This window comes from Ambystoma mexicanum, chromosome 9 (assembly GCF_040938575.1).
Source record: "Ambystoma mexicanum isolate Mex_15411 chromosome 9, UKY_AmexF1_1, whole genome shotgun sequence".
Classification (NCBI taxonomy): Eukaryota; Metazoa; Chordata; class Amphibia; order Caudata; family Ambystomatidae; genus Ambystoma; species Ambystoma mexicanum.
The window spans coordinates 537337701-537358139 of record NC_090931.1 but is presented as its reverse complement, the minus strand read 5'-3'; the positions used below and the strand labels follow the sequence as shown (position 1 = coordinate 537358139).

At 48.9% G+C, this 20439-nt stretch overlaps 1 protein-coding gene across 2 annotated transcripts in view; it reads left to right on the top strand.

The window, feature by feature from the left end:
* INTS2 (integrator complex subunit 2) overlaps nucleotides 1–20439 on the top strand; it is a 1100863-nt gene that overhangs the window by 806633 nt on the left and 273791 nt on the right. For both annotated transcript variants that reach the window (XM_069615090.1, XM_069615089.1), the window contains exon 20: nucleotides 2316–2499. In XM_069615090.1, coding sequence (XP_069471191.1) covers nucleotides 2316–2499 — 184 coding nt within the window. The remainder of the gene's footprint in view (nucleotides 1–2315; nucleotides 2500–20439) is intronic.

Sequence of the window (20439 nt, the reverse complement as noted above, 5' to 3'; positions counted from 1 at the left end):
CCATCCCCACTAATTACCGGCCCATCACTACAGTGCCATTCCTACTCAAAATCCTTGACAAAATTGCATACCTACAAATCCAACACCATCTCAAACATAACCACCTTCTAGGAGTCCGTCAGTCAGGCTTTAGACCCCAACATGGAACTGAGACTGCGCTCATAGACCTTAAGGCACAAATAGATGCGCTGAGAGATGAGGGTAAGACTGCACTACTGCTGCTTCTTGATCTCTCAGCAGCATTCGACTTGGTTGACCATGGGTTTCTTTGTAACCACTTAGAGTCTGCAGCCCACTTCTCCCAAGAGGCAGTTGACTGGATTCAGTCCTTCCTCAATAACCGAACAATGCAAGTCTTCTCCCCTCTAGCAGCTGCGGACCCTATGCCCATCACTTGTGGTGTGCGCCAGGGCTCCTGTGTTTCTCCTACCCTGTACAACATCTTCACAAAGCCCCTTTTTTTCGATGATCTTGATGGCCTGGGTATTACCTACACAAACTATGCTGATGATGCACAGATCCTCATCCCGCTGACGGGGGATTATGACAAGGATTTGGCCTTTGTAAATAGAGTGTACCTCATCATCCAGGTATGGATGGCCTCACACGGCTATGCCTGAATGATGACAAAACGGAACTCTTCATATTAGGCACTACTTCCAATCTCAACAAAGTAAGCCAGAACTATTCCTCGTTCAAAATTGATAACATCATTGCCGTGGCTAAGGAGGTTAAAACCCTTGGTTTTTATCTACATTCCTCACTAACCTTTAAAAAACAGGTAAATGCCATGGCTTCTGCTACCTCATACACCTGTAAACTAATCAGAGCAGCCAAACCATTCCTCTCACCTAACAATTGTACTACCCTAGCTAGAGCCCTGATCCTGTCCAAACTGGACTATTGTAATGCACTCTACGTAGACAGTAACAAATACATCACGAACAAGATTCAAATCTTGCAAAATAATGCCTTAAGAGCAGCCTTAAGTCTCCCGAAGAAAGTCCATATCTCAGACATCAGAAGATCCGTCAATTGGCTCTCTACGAAAGACAAGATCTTCCTTAAATCAGTTTCTTTGACTCAAAAATGTCTCCACCAATCCGCCCCTCAATACCTCATAGCGAGATTCACTAGACAAGCATCTTGCCGCCCTTCGAGAAAGGCCAACTCTAACCTTCTACTGGTGCCCAGATTTAAACGCACTATGACTGGTGGGAGCAGCTTTACTGTCAAAGCAGCACAACATTGGAACTCCCTTCCTCCATCCTTAAGGGAAGACCTCCCCTACTTACAATTCAGATCGAACCTCATCCACTGGATCAAGGATCATGACAACTAACTTATATCTCTGGGTTCTCTTATGTTTCCATTATTAAATTCCGCTATAACGTGAAACATGTAATTTCTAATTATTGTATGCAAATATGTCTCACTGTATTTTTGTCTAATGGTGATGATGTGCCCAGCATTGTAACCATAGCTGTACTCCATTTGCTGTGCCTTATGTAACCTAAGCTCTACAATCCTCTTGCTGCCTTTGTGCCCTGCTACGTCCGGGTTAGGTGCGCATTTCAAATAATAAAACAAACAAACAAAGCATGTTTGTAGGCGCTATATAAATAAACAATACCATGCATTTAACCATCTCAACAATGATATGGCAGATATGTGGGCCTAGCCTCATACCTTTGTAATCATATGTGTTTGTATACATCTTGTAAGGCATATTTTTCCTTTGGACAGGAAGTTCTTTCCAACCTTTTTGATTGAAGCCTAGTCGTACGTACTGTCTCCTAACTCTTGTTTATATGGCTTTGTCACAACCTGTTGCGAAAGGCAGAAACTAGGAAGATGGTATCATGCAAAACTACCTGCATGGTGATTTTGTCACTCTTAGTTGTAGCTCTCCGGCCATTATGACAGGCTACCCACCATCTCCTCTCATAAATGATGCGTTGGCATTGTACATGTTGCTAGAAAAAGATGTTGGAACTAATGAGCCTCTGGTAGGGCAGAGTCCATAGAATGTAGAGTGATGTGATTGCGCTACACTGCACGCTTTACATAAAGTTGCAGCATTTTTTGGAAAGCTTTTTGAACCCTTCTGATACTGTCAGGCTTTCTAAACATTTTGAAAACAATAGGTAGATATGATACAATACTGTAATTCCCTAATTCAAGCTAATCTAAAAGTTACTCTTTTTAGATTAATATAGTATGTTGGTTAACATAAGAGAATATTCTGTTAATAGCCTTATTTTACACTTCCTCTAAGGAATTGTATTAAAGTATTTGTTTTATTTTATCATCAGATGCCCCCCTCTGATGGATGTTGTACTGCACATGTTGAATGGGTATCTTCTTGCGTCAAAAGCCTACTTGGGTAATCATTTAAAGGAGACGGCTGATCAAGATATAAGACCTTTGCAAAACAATATGTTAGAGACCCCAGAAGTTACCAGAGAAGAACTGAAAAACGCACTTCTTGCTGCACAGGTACAAGGATATGTGAAACTGTTTTCAAAGATATAACTACTTCAGTGTATTGCCTTTGTCCCGCAGATTCCTCATCTGATACATATCCTCATCCAGCTCTGCTGCCTCTGAAAAACTTTGACAGGGGGGCATAGTGCACCTCGACTCGGCCACCAAATGTCAATCCGTCTTGATCGGTACTCTGTAATCGGTTCTGGACGTGACACCAAGCGTCGTTATATGTATACCACGTCACTACGCCCCACACCTCGACACACTGCTTTAGGAACACAGTGATCGAGTCTTCGACTCTACTTCGCTTGTTTCCACTACCGCAAGATGTCCGTCAACCAGGTTTTGGGTTTCAAACGCTGTTCCGACTGCCACTCCAAAATGTTGGTTACTGACCTGCATGAGATCACGCGCTGGTGCCTCTGCACGGGTCACGACACAGAGGGGTGTGCGTTCTGCACTAAAATGCACCTGAATTCAGTGCGAAAACGGGCGGCTAAACTCACGTGGGCCGACTGCCTTCAAAATCAAAATCTCCATCACGGTCGACTGTCCGGTACACGCAGGCTGAGACCGAGGGGTCTACCTCCGAAAAAGATCAATTTATGTGCATGCTGTTAATACGGGCCAGAGTACGGAGTCCCTGCTTCCCTCTCACTGTGGGAGAACAATTGTTTGCTACTCTGCACCACTGTGTGCACTTCGTTTTCATTCATTCCATGATGGCCGCCCTCGTCCTCGGCACCGGAGTGCCTCCGAGGACAGCACAGGTTTCCATGATGCTTTGTCATACACAAAGTGCCTGAGTGGCTATCTCTCCTTTTTTAAAACAATCAGAAGCTGGCAGGTGAGGCAAGCCGGCCCCCAGCCCCTGTTTTAGCGTGTCCTTCTCTCTTCTGAATCTACGGCGTGGAAGTCGCCAGCAGCCCTGCACCCTCACAGCATCCAGCATCCATTACCCTTGTTTGCCTCTTCCGGCAGTAATACATGGTATGGTAATACATTTTGATGTGGAAAATTGAGAATATATGAGGGCTGTCTTCTAATTTGGGAGTTCTCTCAGATAATGTAATGTGCATTTAATGGTGTTAATGAACACAAAGTTATTGGTTTAACTGTTTCAATACGAGAGATTGTATGCCTGAGGTTTTCTGTCCTAGCAAGAGTGCACAGGGGTTACTTGTTGGCAACAAAAGGGAGGTTGTGATGGCACTAGCACAGGTAACGTATCTGATTTGACTATTGCATGCTGACGTTTGCAGCCGCCCGCAACAAGAGGTGCGGCCACACTAGTATATGTAACCCAGCCACTTTGGATCTGTTTGCTGTTGTATGTAGCCATGAGATATGGCGGCACCAGCACATGTAACGTACCTGATTTGACTATTACATGCTGACGTTTGTAGCCCCCCATAACAAGAGGTGCGGCCACGCTAGTATATGTAACCCAGCCACTTTATACCAGCTTGCTGATGAATGCAGCCACCGTATTCATGAGATGTGGCTGCTGGCTGCACCAGCACTGGTAACGTTCCTGATTTTACTATTGCATGCTGACATTTGTAGCCCCCCGCAACATGTGAGGCCACACCACTATACGTAACTCTACAAAAATTGTATACAGCCTCTATCATCAAAGAAACCTGTGAGCTCATGTGCACTTTTTGAAAGCAACTATATTATGTAACCCGTATAAGTAATGTATGTAAAATGTGCTTATAACCATGTAACCAAACTCTTTAACCAAAGCGCCCAGATGCCTCTGGGTTAGGTGCGCTATATAAGTGTCAAAATAAAAAAATAAACCCTTTCGGACTCCCTCGAGGTATGCAGGGCAGTGGTCGACGACCTTGGTTGGTGGGCCGTCAGCAGAAATCTCATGGTGAGGGAGCCCTTCTGGCCTCTGTGGCCTCAGGCCTGAGAGGTCAAGAATGCATCTTTGAAGGGTTGGGGCGCTCACTGCGAGGACTTGCAGATGAACAACCTTTGGTCAGCAATGGAAGCCAGGTGGCACATCAACAGACTGGAGTTGGGTGCCATCATGTTAGCCCTGAAAGCGTTTGCTCCGTCTATGAAAGGGAAGCGTGCCCTGATTCTGACAGACTATACGGTGGACATGCACTACCTCAACAAGCAAGGTGGTGTGGGCTCCCTCCCCCTCTGCAGAGAGGTGATGCAGCTCTGGTTCTGGCTGTTGGAGAACTGGATCTAGGTCTCGGCAATTCATCTGGCGGGAACAGAGAACAGTTTGGCGGATGCTCTGAGCAAGCAAAAGGAAGTGAATACTTTTTTGCTTGAGGGAATTCCCAGAGAACGGCACACTAGGGGATGCGTTTATGGTGGATTGGACCTTCCCTCTGCACTACGCCTTCCCTCCGATTGCCGTCATTCCTTTGGTTCCCAGGAAGCTGAAGAGGTTTTGAGTAACCATGATCTTGATCGCCCTTGACTGGGCGAGGAAGACGTGGTACTTAGACCTTCTGGATCTGACCATCTGCCTACCTCTCTGGTTGCCTCGGTGCACGGATCTCCTAACATAGTCGGAAGTGTACCCGGAGTCCCTCAACCTACATGCGTGACTCTTGAGAGGATGAAATATGATGACTCGAACCTCTCTGAAGAGAGGTGCTTGAAGTGTTGCTGGCTGCAGACAGACCATCTACAAAATCTCTATACCCGTGCAGGTGGAGAAGATTTGAGGCGTGATGCAGCGAATGCAGAATTGACCCTATCACTGCAGTGATGGAGTTCTTTCTGTCACTGGCCTCAGCAGGCCTTCCGGTTACCTCAGTCAAAGGATATTTGGCAGCCTTGTCTGTGTTTAAAAGGTCCCCGGATCAGGGTTCATATTTTACGATCCCAGTGATGGCTCAATTCCTAAAGGGCTTTGTAAATATGTTTCCGCCAACTTCTTTTGTTGTCCTAGATTGAGATCTTAATCTGGTTCTAATCTTCCTAATCGCGACTCCTTTTGAGCCCATGCATACCTGTTCTTTGCATCTGCTCTTTTTGAAGACAGCCTTCTTAGTGGCAATAACATCTGCTAGGCAGGTTAGTGAATTGCATGCCCTTTGTTGCAAACCGCCCTTCCTGCGGTTCTTTCGAGAGAAGGTCTCGCTGAAAGTAAGGCTGGGATTTCTACCTAAAGTGGCGTCCAAGTTTCCTCTATTGCAGGTCATATATCTGCCAGTCTTCTATCCACCTCTGCACCCTTCCAAAGAAGAGGAGCGTTTCCATCAACTAGATACCAAAAGGGCCCTGAGTTTCTACATCGCAAGGACATCTGAATTCCAGAAATCTGACCAACTCTTTGTGGCCTATTCTCTAGCCCGTAAAGGCCTGGCAGAAACGAAACAAACACTATCCTGGTGAATCATTTTATGCATAGCAGTGTGTTATCAGTTTGTAGGCAGGGAGATGACTTCTGGCATCAGGGCACACTCGACTAGAGGGGTATCTGCGTCAACTGCCTTACAAAGGGGAGTCCCGGTTAGGGGTATTTGTTTTGCAGTGACATGGTCCTCCCTTCACACTTTCGCTAGACACTACAGTCTAGATGTTGCCCGTGGGACTGATACACGTTTCGGCAGGACAGTGGTGCAAAATCTGTTAGTGTAATAGTCTACTCACCTTCTTTGCCTCACTACTTTGGGAGTCTATTGGCTGAGGAATCTGCTGGAGAAAGGCAATCCATTGAAAGAGAAATTACTTACCGTAATATTCTTAATATGGATTCTTCTCCAGCAGATTCTATTATAAACTTGTGATATAGAGAAAAAGGTCCACTAACCTTTCAGAGGAGCACTCCTTGAAGACAGGAGAACCCCCCCCTGGGAACCTCGCCTGCCTCTGCCTGATAGAAAACAGGATACCAGAGAAAGACAAACCCCCTAGGGAAACCCTCTGGGGAATAAAACCCTATTATGGATTGAGATCGATGGTTAGTGGCGGAGATGACCGGATGATCCGATTATTCACTGGCTGGATTCTTTCTGGCAGTATCGGCAGCACGAAGCCTAATAGCGAGAATGACGCAGGTAAGTTTCAGAGTGTATGAATTCAGAGAAGAGAATAGCTATTAGAAAGTCACCTACTTGATAGATTAGGTCTGTTGAGACTGAAGATTTGGCGGTCTGTACAAATATGCTCAGAGCCGAGAATAACCCAATCCGAAGTAAAGGAATCCTCTGGTAAACTATAATTGTAATCTACAAAGATTACTGCCCCGTTAGAACTTGCACCGATAATTCCCTACCGTAAATACTGGCTTCCGAAAGTGTAAGTAGGAACACCCGTGTAGAAGGGCTGGTTTGAACGGTCTGAAGCGGTTAACGGCTGCGGGTAAAAGCGAACGGAGGCAGGATCCGGAAAGTAATGGGATCTCAGGAATACAAAGAAGGTTAGTGATTAGCAGAAACAGGCAATTAGTCCCCCCTAGAAAGTGCACTTGCGAAGCGTCTCCGATCTGAGTAGCGACTCACAGGAACCCGGGCATAGCTTGCCTATATTCAGTCACATGACTGCACTGCAACGTAGACTCTGGAAAGGCTAGACCGGGCAGAGCATTAGAGCAGAAGCGGGTCATCCCGGCGGCCATTACAGAATGAGATGCCGGCGCCTGCTACGGCACCACCATGACCATCGCCCATAACGAGTTGTGACAGTATGCCCACCTTGTAGAGGCGGACAACCCGGTTTACCGGAATGGAGCCGATAAAATCGCTGAACCAAAGGAGGAGCATGAACCCCAGAGGCCGGCTCCCAGGACCTGTCAGCAGGTGAGTAGCCTTTCCAATCGACCAAAAATTGCAAATGACCCGTGAAGTATCTTGCGTCACAGATGCTGGAGACTTCAAATTCAGCACCCGCAGGGGTGGCCACAGGACTAGGACGAATAGAAGAATCCCTACGAAAACGATCAGGGACACCCACCTTGATCTGTGATAAGTGGAAAACAGGATGTATCCTGAACAAGGTAGGAGGAAGGCATAAACGAACCGCAGCTTCTCCAACCAACTGAACAATACGGAAGGGACCAAAATAACGGGGATACAACTTTGAAGGAACCAGGTGACAGGGTAAAAAGCGAGATGGCAGCCAGACAGCGTCACCCACAGTGAGCACAGGAGCAGGGGTTCGCCTCCTCCCTGCATAACGTTAGGCGCGGTGCTGGGCTTCCTGAACAGCCTGTCTGACGATACGCTGCCCACGATGAATATCCACAATTAGAGCATCAACACCAGGAAACGTGGTAGCCGAAGGCACAGTAGAAGGGAGAAAGGAAGGGTGAAACCCATAAGTACAATGGAAGGGGCTGGCTTGCATTGCACTGTGAGGGGCATTATTATAAGCAAACTCTGCAAGGGGAAGCAATTCCACCCAGTCATCTTGTGCAGCAGACACAAAACAACGCAGATACCCTTCCAGGGTCTGGTTCAACCTCTGTCTGTCTGTTGGTTTGGGGGTGGAAACCCAAGCTTAACCCCTGTTGGATGTGCAAAAGAGAACAGAGCTGCTGCCAAAACTTAGAGGTGTATTGCGGACCCCGGTCGGAAACAATAGTGTCCGGTAGTCAGTAACGGGTGAAGATTTCAGAGATGAAAATACCAGCCATCTGAGATGCTGTGGGAACCCCATGTAGAGGAGAGAAATGTGCCATTTTCGTGAAATAATCAATTGTAACCATAATAGCCATGTGATTATCTGAAACGGAAAGGTCTACAACAAAATCAGTAGAAATCACCTGCCAGGGTTTAACAGGAATTGGCATTCGTGATAGAAACTCTAGAGGAAAAGATCGCAGTTTTCGATTGTAGACAGATCAGGCAGGCAGTTAGATAGTCTTTCACGTCCTGTTTTAAAGAGGGCCACCAGAATTGTCTCTGAATTAATTCCACTGTGGCAGCGACCCCTCGGTGACCAGCAGCCCGAGAATCATGGCACATGTGTAGCACTTCCTGCCAAATGCCCATGGGTTTGTAGTAACGCCAAGCATTTATCCTCTGGCAAACTGGCCTGCCGCCTGCTCCAAAGGCAATACCGGCTCTCTGGCCTCACCAAGAAGAGAGCTCATATCCAAGCCTGCGTCTCCGCGGCAGCTAACAACTCGGCTGACCTTTTTAAAATCTTGAAGGAACTGGCCAATCCTGCTGCAGTCTCTACCTCTCCTGACCCTTCCCAGGCCCTCTGCAAGGCACTGGCTTCTCACTTCATCTCTAAACCTCAGGGCATCCTGTCCTCACTCTCCTCCACTCCATCCCCCTCCCGCTACTCCCTGCTCTTCATCTGGCCTTTCTACGGCCACCCCACCTCCCTCCTTCTCTGCCTTTCTCCTGTTCGCCGACGAGATTTCTAGACAAGTCCGATCTATGAACGTCTTGTCAAAACAGGTTGACCCCTGTTCCTCCAAAACCATCAAGGACCACATTGACACCCTGGCTGACTTCTGCAACCACTCCTTTGCCACTGGACTCTTCCCATCCCCCATAAGCACTCCCTTGCGCACCCTCTTCTTAAGAATCCCTCTGCTAACCCCTCTTGCCTGGCTAACTAGCGCCCAATTTCCATCACTCCCTTCCTGGGACAACTCCTGGAGAAATTGGCCATATCCCAGCTTAATCTCCACACTGAATCTGTTGGCTGCCTTCATGACCATCAGTCTGGCTTCAGAGCTGCCAGAAGCACGGAAACTGCTCTCCTGAATATCCGTGAAGACCTGCTCTCCAACCTTGACTCTAACACCCCCTGTGTCCTCATCTTGCTTGATCTCTCTTCTGCCTTTGACACTGTCAACCATGCCATCCTGCTAAATTGTCTCTAATAACCTTGGTATCACCGGTCAGGCACTGGCGTGGCTGACTTCCTTCCTCTCTGACTGACCCTCCCAGGTCAAACTTGGGTCCTTCCTCTCAGCTATCTTTTTCTCTACCTGTGGTGTCCCCCAGGGGTCTAACCTCTCCCTGGCTTTTCAACCTTTACCTGGCACTTTTTGCCCACCGCATTGCCGCTTTCTGCCCCAACTTTCAGTGCTATGCAGATGACAATCAGCTCATCTTCAGGCTACCTTCAGCCTCCTCTTCTCCTTCTCTCATCTCTGACTGTCTGACTGCTATCCAGGAGTGGTGTGCCACAAATGACCTCTGCCTTAATGCCAGTAAGACTGAGATTCTCCTCACAGGCACACCCACTCCCTTCTTTCCTGTCACACTCTGGCCGGCCTCCCTTGGCCCTCCTCCTGCTCCCACCTGTGTGGCAAAAAACCTCGGGGTCATCTCCGACTCCACACTCTCCTTCTCTCCTCACATCTTTGACGTCTCCAAGAAGTCACACTACCAACTCCACCTCCTCAGAGGTATTCTTCCTTTCCTCTCCTTCCCCCAGAAGCTCACTGTCTCCAGAGCTCTGATTCTCTCTAGGCTAGACTACTGCAACAGCCTCTATCTAAATCTGCCTGCCTCTACTCTCCGCCCTCTGCAACTCATCCAAAACAAGGCTGCGAGACTTGTCCTTGGCCTCAAGCCCAGGTATCGTATCTCTCCGGGACTAAAATCTCTGCACTGGCTCCCAGTGGCTGCGAGGATTACATTCAAAACCCTTTGCATTGTCCACAAGGCCTTCTGGGGCCCCAATATCTGCAACTCTCTCTTCCTAAATATCTCCCTTCTCGAGCTCTTTGCTCATCCGCCTCCAACTCCCTCAGGGTCCGTCGCTTCACCAAGCAACCAGTTGGTGGTAATCTTTCTTCGGCTGGTGCCTCCCTCTAGAAGAGCCTCCCTGCCTCCCTGAAACATGAGGAGAACCATCTTCGGTTCCGGAAACTCCTTAAAACCCTCCTTTTTGCTTCTGCTTTCTCTCCCACCCTCCTCTGCTGAAGTCCTGCTGTACTGTTACTGCAGGGTTACCTGGCCACCCGTCTGATTTTTGGGCCAATGCCCTTCCAGTTGCACGCCTGCACCGCCTCCCTGGCAACCCCTGCACCTGAAGACTGTCTGTATCCCCACAGTCCCCCCACCTGCACTTGGTCTGCTCTCACCCTGCACTTGCCACCAGCTGGCCGTTCTTTTATTTATCTTATTTATTATCCTTTGTACTGCACTTTCCCTCCCCCTTCCCCCCTGCACTTTCCTTTCCCCACTTCCCCTGCACTTGCTCGATCTGATTGACACCTGACCTAGTAGGATCGCTGTCTGTCTTCCCTCTGTTCCCCCTCCCTTGCTTCGTTGCGCCTTGAAACACTTGTGTATAGGCGCGTTATAAATGCCATATCATATATCATATCATTAAGAAGGGTAGATTGCTTTATTTTCTGCACAAAGTCACAAAGTGCCTATGACTGTTGAAAGAGAAAAAATTATCTGTGAATGAAATCTGGCTGTGGGGAGATCTTTCCGAGAAAGGGCATTGGCCTGTAAATTCTGATGTCCATGTAAAAAGGTGAAACGGATGTTGTAGGAGGAAAAGAAAGTAGCCCAACGTGCTTGTCGACTGTTAGTTAGTTGTGCCTGTTGCAGAACCTTCAGATTTTGATGATCCGTGCAGACTTCTGTAGGTTGGGATGAACCCAGGAGTAGGTGTCTCCACTCCTCAAAGGATCATTTGATGGCTAACAGTTCCTTTTCTAGGACTGAGTAATTAACTTCGGAGGAGTTGAATGTCTTGGATAGATATGCGATGGGCATTTCCACTCCTTCTGCTGTTTCCTGAAGTAAGACCGCGCCTAATGCATAGTGTGAGGCATCTGTTTCCAAAATAATTCTCCGGCTTTGATCAGGAGTCACTAGTATGGGAGCGGTGGTAAACCACTTCTTCAAGTCGTCAAATGATTTCTGGACTTGAGTCCCAGGCGAAAGGAACCCCTTTTTTCAATAGTTTGGTGAAAAGTAGAATAATCTCAGAAAAACAAGGAATGCATTTTCTATAAAAATGATCAAACCCAACAAACCGTTGAATCTCTTTGACGTTAGTGGGAGGAGGCCAATATAGAACAGCCGTGACCTTATGAGGATCCATCACTACTCCGTCAGCAGACAAAACAAATCCTAAGTACGTTACATGGGATCGATGGAATTCACATTTCTCTATCTTGCAATATAACTGGTTGGATTGTAACCAGTCTAACACAATCTTGACATGCCAAATGTGATCCTGAGTATTTGGGGAAAAGATCAGAATATCTTCAAGATATACAACTACAAAATGTAGTAACACATCTGCGAAAAGGTAGCCCATAAACCTTTGAAAGATTGCTGGAGCATTGGAGAGACCGAACGGCATGACATGATATTTGTAATGTCCAAAGGGTGTTCTGAAAGCAGTCTTCCATTCATCTCCGGGAGCTACACGAATAAGGTGATAAGCTCCTCGGAGATCCAAGTTAGTGTACACTGTGGCTCCTGTTACTGCTTCAAGTATGTCAGCTATCAAAGGCATTGGATATTTATCTGCTACTGTGATCTTATTCAATCCCCTGTAACCAATGCAGGGCCGCAACTCATCTGTATTTTTCTTAGGAATAAAAAACAGGGAGGCCCATCGGTCGAGGTGGACTCGGAGATTAGGCCATTTTGTAAATTGGTCTGAAGGTATTCTTTAAGAACACTCTTCTTCTTTTGGGATAACATGTACATTCGTCCGATTGGGATACGTTGATCCGGTATTAATTCTATATGACAATCATCTTGTCAATGAGGAGGGAGCATGGAAAACTGAGGAGTGGAGAATACCTGAATATACTGAGCATATTCTTCTGGAATGCCACCCAATTGGTTAATAATTTTAGTGGTTCAGGTTTGTAGAACTGTAGGGGTGGTATGAATTCCTACTGAAGAACTAAATAAACAATGATTCACGCAGTGTTCTGAACCTAAAAAGAGAGTGCCTGCGGACCAGTTAATGTATGGGTTGTGAAGGCAAATATAACTGGAAAATGTGCAGCCTTAATCAAATCGAAACTTATATCTTCTTTGTGGGAAGAGATAAGACAGGTGATTGGTAATGTTTGTTCACAGAGGGGACCAGAAATTAAAGGACTGCCGTCAACTCCTCGTATAGGAATGGAGACAGATTTAGGTAGACGTCCAATACCTTGACTCTCTGCCCACTTATCGTTCAAGAAATTTCCAGCCGCCCCACAATCAACTAGGGCAGGTACTTTATAAACTTTGTGTCTGTCAAAAAAGAGTTTTAACATAATGATCACCATGGGATTCTCTGTGATATTAGTGTTTTGTGACAAAATTGGGGTGTCTGAGGAACTATCCTGACACACCCGAGCCGCGGTTCCCCTTACGACTCCGGACTTTCTTGCTGCTTGACGTCTTAGAGGAGCCACCGGGAACTCATTCACCAGGTGTAAGGATGAGCCGCAGTACATACAGAGCCCCTGCGTGCCTCTGCAATCTCTTTCTTCAGGTGATAGTGGACCTCGGGCAGTACCGATTTGCATGGGTTCATTGGTCGGCATAGTTTTAGGAGAAGTGTTTGGATATTCATTTCTGGGTTTAGGCGGACGTGCTTTACTTCGTTCTCTTTGCCGTTCTTGGATGCGATAGTCCATTTGCATTGTGAGTGTAATCCTATCTGATAAATTAGCAGGCCAGGGTACTCTGGACACTTCATCTTTTAATTCACTGGTTAATCCTCTTCTGAACAAGGTTAACAGAACGTTGTCAGGCCAAGCAGTTTCTGAAGAAAACTGTTTAAACTGTGTGATATGTCATAATGTCCTGTGAACCCCCTGTCTGAGGTCTAAAAGCCTTTCCTGTGACGTGATTGAAATCTCTTGACAGCTGAACATAGATTTCACGCTGTTGACAAAAGCCGGATAGGAATCTAGTATTAGATTGCTTGAGGTGACTAGAGGTCTAGCCCATGCAAGAGCTGCTCTGCACATATGGGATATCAGATATCCTACTTTATCTTTATCTATGGGAAAATAATTGGTGTTAAATGTGAATTGCACCACACAGCTATCCAGAAATTCTTTTAACTTATGTGGACTTCCGCCGTACTTGCCAGCAGGTAGCAAAGAAGGGGTAACTCAAGATTAACTCTAGCTACCTGCTGACGGAGGTGGACGTTCTCCTGTTTGATGTTCTGTACCTCGGGCGACAAGGACTGCATCGCAGCCATAAGCTGCTGCATCTGTTGCTCCATTGCCTTTTATTTGGGCGTCGCTAGCTATTATAAACTTGTGATATAGAGAAAAAGGTCCACTAACCTTTTAGAGGAGCAGTCCTTGACGACAGGAGAAACCCCCCTGGGAACCTTGCCTGCCTCTGCCTGATAGAAAACAGGATACCGGAGAAAGACAAACCCCCTCCCCCAGGGAAACCCTCTGGGGAATAAAACCCTGTGCTGGAATGAAATTGATGGTTAGTGGCAGAGATAACTGGATGATCCGATTATTGACTGGCTGGATTCTCTCTGGCAGTATCGGCAGCACGAATCCTAATAGAGAGAATGACACAGGTAAGTTTCAGAGTGTATGAATGCAGAGAGAAGGAAACAACTATAAAGAACAGTATATGTAGCAGTGTGAAGATGTGAAAGACTGGAGACTGATTAGAGATTCTGCAGGGCACGGAGGAGAGGATCTTGGAGGCGTACGGGAGGAAGCTGTATTCCAACGTGTCCTTTCACCTGCGTCAAGCCAACGTGGATGCCATGCTGGCAGCCGTTAACCAGAAGCTGTGGCGGGAAATTGCAGATTTCCTCCCAGAGCTTCCGGCGCAGAGCCAATCACGATTCAAGGCGGGCTTGGCGGAGGCCAAGATTGTGGCGCAGGACATCATGGAGTCCTCCGTGGCCCACATTGACACCTCTGGCCGTGCCATCTGTATTGCCACGGACATGCGAAGAACGGCCTGGCTCCGTGCTGTGAAATTCAACCCGGATGTCCAGGAACGCAGACTAGATCTTCCATTCGAAGGGGGTGACCTCTTCCACTCCACAACGGACGAGGAGCTGGATAAAAAGAAAAACAGCTCTCAAACGGCCAAGTCTTTATCCATCCTTACAAAGACCATGCCCAAACCGTACACCCAGTCACAGCAGCGCTCAGAGAAGGGGCGTACGTACGCAGGGCTTCGCGGCTTCCAAGAGCGGAGGTCCAGGCAGCCTGACCGTTCGCCGTACCAGCATCGGCGCAAACAACAAAAGGGGGGGTAAGGGCTTTTTCCAGTCCCCCTGCTCCGCAACAGCCTCAGAGGGAAAGAAGGCATGACGCACCCCTCTGGGTCCTTGTGTCTCCAGTGGGGGGGGAGGCTTGCTCTTCACGTACATTTCTGGCGCCAGAATTTCACGGACCCCTGGATCCTCTCTGTAGTCTCCACGGGGTACCTCCTCCCTATCCCTTCCTCTCCTCCCTCCTCCCCGCCACTCCCACACCTTGGGACAGCAACTCTTTTGGCGGAGATCCGGTTGCTCGTCGAGAGCCAGGCAGTGGAGGAAGTCCCACCCGCTTCCAAGGGAGGCTTGTGCTTTTACTCCAGGATTTTCGGCATTCAGAAGAAGAACCAGGTGGGCCTGTGAGTTGTGCTGGACCTTTTCACCCTCAACCTCTCCCTACCTATACAAAAATTCAAGATGGTCATGCCAGCTTTGATAGTGGAGACATTGTGCAAGGGAGACTGGATGTGCTCCCTGGATCTGAAGGACGCGTACCTACAAGTCCCGATCTGGCAGCCTCATCGTTCCTTTCTACGATTCAGGATCATGGGCTATTTCCAATACACTGTGCTTCCTTTCGACCTCAACTCAGCCCCCAGGGTCTTTACCAGGCTGATGAACTCGGTGGCAGCCATCCTCAGGGCCACCACATCTGTTCGTACCTCAACGACTGGCTCATCAGGGCTACATCTCCGGAAGCAGTGCACCATACTTCCCATGCTCTTATGAACACACTGCACGAGCTGGGATTTTCACTCCTCCTCAAGAGGTCGCAGCTGCAGCCCACGCAGAGACTGACCTTCTTGGGCCTCATTTGGGACACGTGCTCTGAGAACATTTTTCCCCCAGAGGACAAGATCACAGCCATCAGGAGCGCCACAGCGTACCTCCTCAGCAGAGAAGTGACCTCGGCTTGGTGGTACCAACACCTACTGGGTCTCATCGCAGCGGTCCTCTTGATCTTCCTCCACACGAGACTCAGGATGAGGAGAATACAGCTGCTCTTTGTAGCATCCAGGAACCAGCAATGGGGACATCAGGCAGAGATAATCAACGTTCCTCCGTCGCTTCACCCAGACCTCACATGGTGGTCCTGGGACTGCAACCTGTGCACGGACAGGCCTTTCCGGCAACCTACACCGCAGGTCACCATCACCACAGACTCCTCTCTCGAGGGTTGGGGACCACTCTGGACAACCACTGCACCCATGGCACCTGGACCCGGCAGGTGCAAGAGGACCACATCAATTTGCTGGAATTGAAGGCCAACTGGCTGGCACTCAGGGCTTTCCTTCCGGTTATCGAGGGCAAAGTCGTCCTCATTCAGACGGACAACTCGACCAGCATGTTCAATGTCAACAAGCAGCGAGGTACCAGATTTCCCCCCCCCCTACACACTGTGCAGGCTGGCAGTCAGCATGTGAGAGTGGGTCCTGGAGAACATCTACCTCAGGGTGGTCCACCTACTGGTGGAATCCATCCTGGAGGTAGACGGGCTCAGCAGACTGGGAGCTGATAACTACAGGTGGCAGCTGAACGACACAGTGCTGCAGGAGATCTTTTGTGAATGGGGTCACCCTCAGGTGGACCTCTTTGCCTCCTGGGGCAACAAGAAGTGCCCATAGTTTGCCTCCTGGCAGGGTCAGGACCCGGGCTCCCTGGGTGATGCCTTTCAGATCAGGTGGGACGGAATGACAGCATACGCATTTCCGCCCACTTCCCTGATTCACAGTGTAACATGCAAGATCAAGGAGTCTCGCCTCCTCAGCATAATCCTAATAGCTCCATGGTGACCAGCCAGGCCATGGTTTTCGGAGCTGCTCAGCCTCTCGGAGAGGCCTCCCATTCGCCTGCCGACGGGCCCAACAAATCTTCTGGCGCAGCAGGGGGGCAGGGTCATCCACCCGGCACCAGAGAAATTAGCCCTTACAGCGTAGTTCCTGAACAGGTCACGCTAGGACACCTCGGCCTCTCTCAGGCTAATCTAGAGATCATACATGGCGCCAGGAGCAAATATACCTAGACCCAGTATAAAAGCAAGTGAACCAGGTTCTGTCACTGGGCAGACTCAAAGGGCGTCGACCCTCTTGATATGTTCACTGGACGACATGCTCTCCTTTTCGGCGCATCTCGCCCATGCAGGTGTGCAGGTAGACACTTGCTGCACCTACCTGGCAGCCTTTGGGGCATACAGAAACTCGGAAGAGAGTTTCTCCTCTTCCAACCCAATTGTCAAAAGACATCTGATGTGTCTCGCCAGGCTCTACCTGCCCATCAAGAGGCCCCACCCAGTGTGGGACCTCAACATAGTCTTGGGCGCCTTGGCACACAATCCTTTTGAACCAATGGCTTCCGCGGACATCAGGCTGTTCACCATTAAGACTGCCTTGTTAATCGGCATCACCTCAGCTCGCAGAATCAGCGAAATCCAGGCACTGGTCGCCTCGGAGCCATACACTACGTTACACAGGGACAAGATAGTCCTTCGAACGCACCCAGCATTCCTACCTAAGGTGCCGTTCGCATTCCATCTGATCGAAGAGATTGTGTTGCCGATGTTTTTTGCCGAGCCCAAAGACGAGGCACAGAGAGTTGTGCACTGCCTTGATGTCAGGCGTGCCCTGAAATTCTACCTGGACAGGACCAAGGGCTTCTGCAAGTCGGATGCTCTTTTTGTCACCTTGAGAGGATCAAGACCGGGGTATCGGGCCTCCAAGGCCTCCATAGCCCGTTGAATGGTCTCGGCCATCTAAGAAGCCTACGAGGGACAGCACAAGCCACTGCCAGTCAACATGCACGCCAACGCAGTCAGAGCCAAGGCAACGGTCATCGCTTTCCAGCGGCATGTCCCCTGGCAAGTCATAAGCAGGGCAGCCACATGGGCCACCCCTTCGGCTTTCTGCAAACACTTCTGTTTGGATGCCGGCTCTAGAGCAGACACGGCTTTCGAAGACAGGTGATTTTTAGAAACCTGTTTGCTTAAGGAGGGTCTCCTCTCCACCCTGGGGCTACACTCAGTTGTAATCACCTATACAGTATGGAGAGAAGGGGACGGGACGAAAGAGTAATTATAGGTTACTCACTGTAGTGACCAACGTACTCTTAGTCCCCTTTCCTCCATACGTGCCACCAACCTCCCTCCTTATAAAACTGGTGTCATTAGGCAATGTTGAATCTATTGTCGACGCGTCTCTGGCACTGGAGGGCGGATTCAGGGCAGCGCATGCTCACAGGGCCGCACCCCCGCACACCTCTAAATTTAAAGGGGGAAGACAGGTTTTTTCTGGTGAAAAAGTTTATTTCTCCCATCCATCGCGAGGGACGCCCATGCAGTATGGAGGAAAGGGGACTAAGGACTAAGAGTACGTTAGTCACTACGGTGAGTACATTATCATTTAGGCGCCATTTGCCAAGCAGCTACCCGAGTTCAATTCACACCTTTACACAGCATTACTGCTTGGATACACATCAGGCGGTGTTGAGACAATTTTGCTGCTGTACCCTCTAACATACCACCGTCATCTCCTGGTATTGCTCAATAGTCTATGAACAGCATGTGATTCTAGGCAGATCCACAAGCCTCAGAAGGCATACATTACTTGCCGTAATCGTATTTCTGATGCTTGTATCTGCTTAGATTCACATGCGCAAACCTTTGCTCCCCTCTTGGAGTTGAAGGCACATAGATGGCTAACACCTTCTTTGTCTTCTGTACTCATGCATACTTAATGCTCCCTCTTTTCAGAAACAAAACAATCAAAGGGTCCTCGACATGTAAAGGATCATGGGTACAATACACGTCACACAGGAATAGTACTACAAGCACACCCTGGCGATGTCCCTTTTTGAAACTTAAAACTCAAGAATGCAGTACTCTGCACCTACCACTAGATGTCGGCCTATGCACAGCATGTGAATCTAAGTAGATATATGCATCAGAAATACGATTACAGTAAGTATTGACTGCCATTTATATTATTTTTCAGCGGACGGCGCACTATAGTTAGTTGAGTGCTGGAGGAAAGCCGAAAATTGAATTGCTCATAACGTTTGGCTTTCATGACAGATTTAGCTGATATTATGCAAACTGGAAGTTTTGGGGAAAAAATGAAAGTTATTAATAATGCTAAAAAACGCTTTTACGGCCTACTCTCATTCATTTTCCCATAGCGAAAATGTCAATATTTCTGCGCATCGCAATCAAAGAAGTGGAAGCAGCACCCCATGCCGCATCATCAATGGCCTCACATACCCTCCCCCCTAGGGATACGGGGACGGACACAGCAACGATGGACACGGACAAAGGCGGCGGTTCCCTGCAACCGAGAGCGTCTCCACCGGACGAACTGGGATCATTCCACTCCATGTTCGCCCGCACATCTAAGCTCTTCCAGCTGATGCCAGAAGAGACCAAAAAGGAAGGGTTCCTGTACCAGCGCACAGAGGTTAAAAGGAAGACCATTCTGGCAGTGCCTCGCCTGGATGACATTTGGGATGAGGGCCTGGCGCTGATGAAAAATTCCGCCTCAGTCCAGGCGATAAGAGAACAGTTGGAGAAAAAGTACCGGGTGCTGGAGTCTACGCCCAAGTGCCTGTGATCGCAGCCTTCCCGAGACTTGGTCGTCTCGGCGACTGCGAGGAATAAGTCCTCAAATCCATCATCGTCCACCTCTGTTTCCCTGGACAGCGAGGGGAAGAAGTTGGATGCCGTGGGCCGAAAGGTGATATACTCAGCGGCAATGACGTTCAAGACAGCAAATGCTGTTGCAATCCTGGCCAGGTACGACAGGGAGTTGTGGTACAAGATGGCCCTGTTGCTTGAATTCCTCCCCGACAAGCAGGTTGAGGCGCTGAAGATCCTCCGGGAGGGTGAAATGACATCGGAACATGCCACCATCGTGGCCCTGGACATCGCAGACACATGGTTCCGCCACATGGGGAACAGTGTCTGCCTGGCTTGTTGAAAGCCACCAACTTTCGGCAGGAAGTTCAGACGAGGGTCCTGGACATGCCGTTGGACGGGCACAATCTCGTTGGGAAGGCTGTCGACAAATTATTGCAAGCCATCAAGACTGATACAGAGACGGCCCGGGGCCTAGGCACGCTGCAGCAACATCACCCTTCCTTTCATGCCTCAGGAGGCGAATCCGGAAGATCGTCAAAGGGTTTCAGTGTTGGATCGTCATTGTACCGTCATCCCTCCCGTTCCACAACCCAGGAGGCCTACAGTGGTTGTTCCAAGGCTTTCAGAGGTGGACGCCATCGTCGTCGCTCCCAAGGTGGCATGCAGGCCCCGAAGCAGGACTGAACCGGCCAGGACGTGGAGCCCCCACCCATGCACCACGGTAGGAGACCGGCTGGCGGGCTTTGTCAGCGAGTGGAAGAAGATCTCCACCAACCGATGGGTGCTGGACGCTCTCTCCCATGGACACACTCTAGAATTCCAGCAGAAGTGTCCACGGATACCACCGGTGGCCTGACGGGAGCAACATCCCTCAGCTCCTGCAGGAAGTACAGGCCATGTTAGGAAAAGGGTTATTAGAGCGAGTTCCAAAGTGACTCTGGGGCGCCGGAGTATACTCCAGAATCTAAAAAAGAAGACGGGGGGCTGAAGGCCCATTCTCGACCTGCAACGACTAAACAAGTTCCTCCAAGTCCCAAAAATTGAGGATGGTCTTCTTGCAGCACATGCCCGGCCAACTGGAGGAAGGGGACTTTCAGGTGTTGCTGGATCTAGAGGACTCTTACTTCCACGTCCCCATTCACAAGAAGCACCGGTAG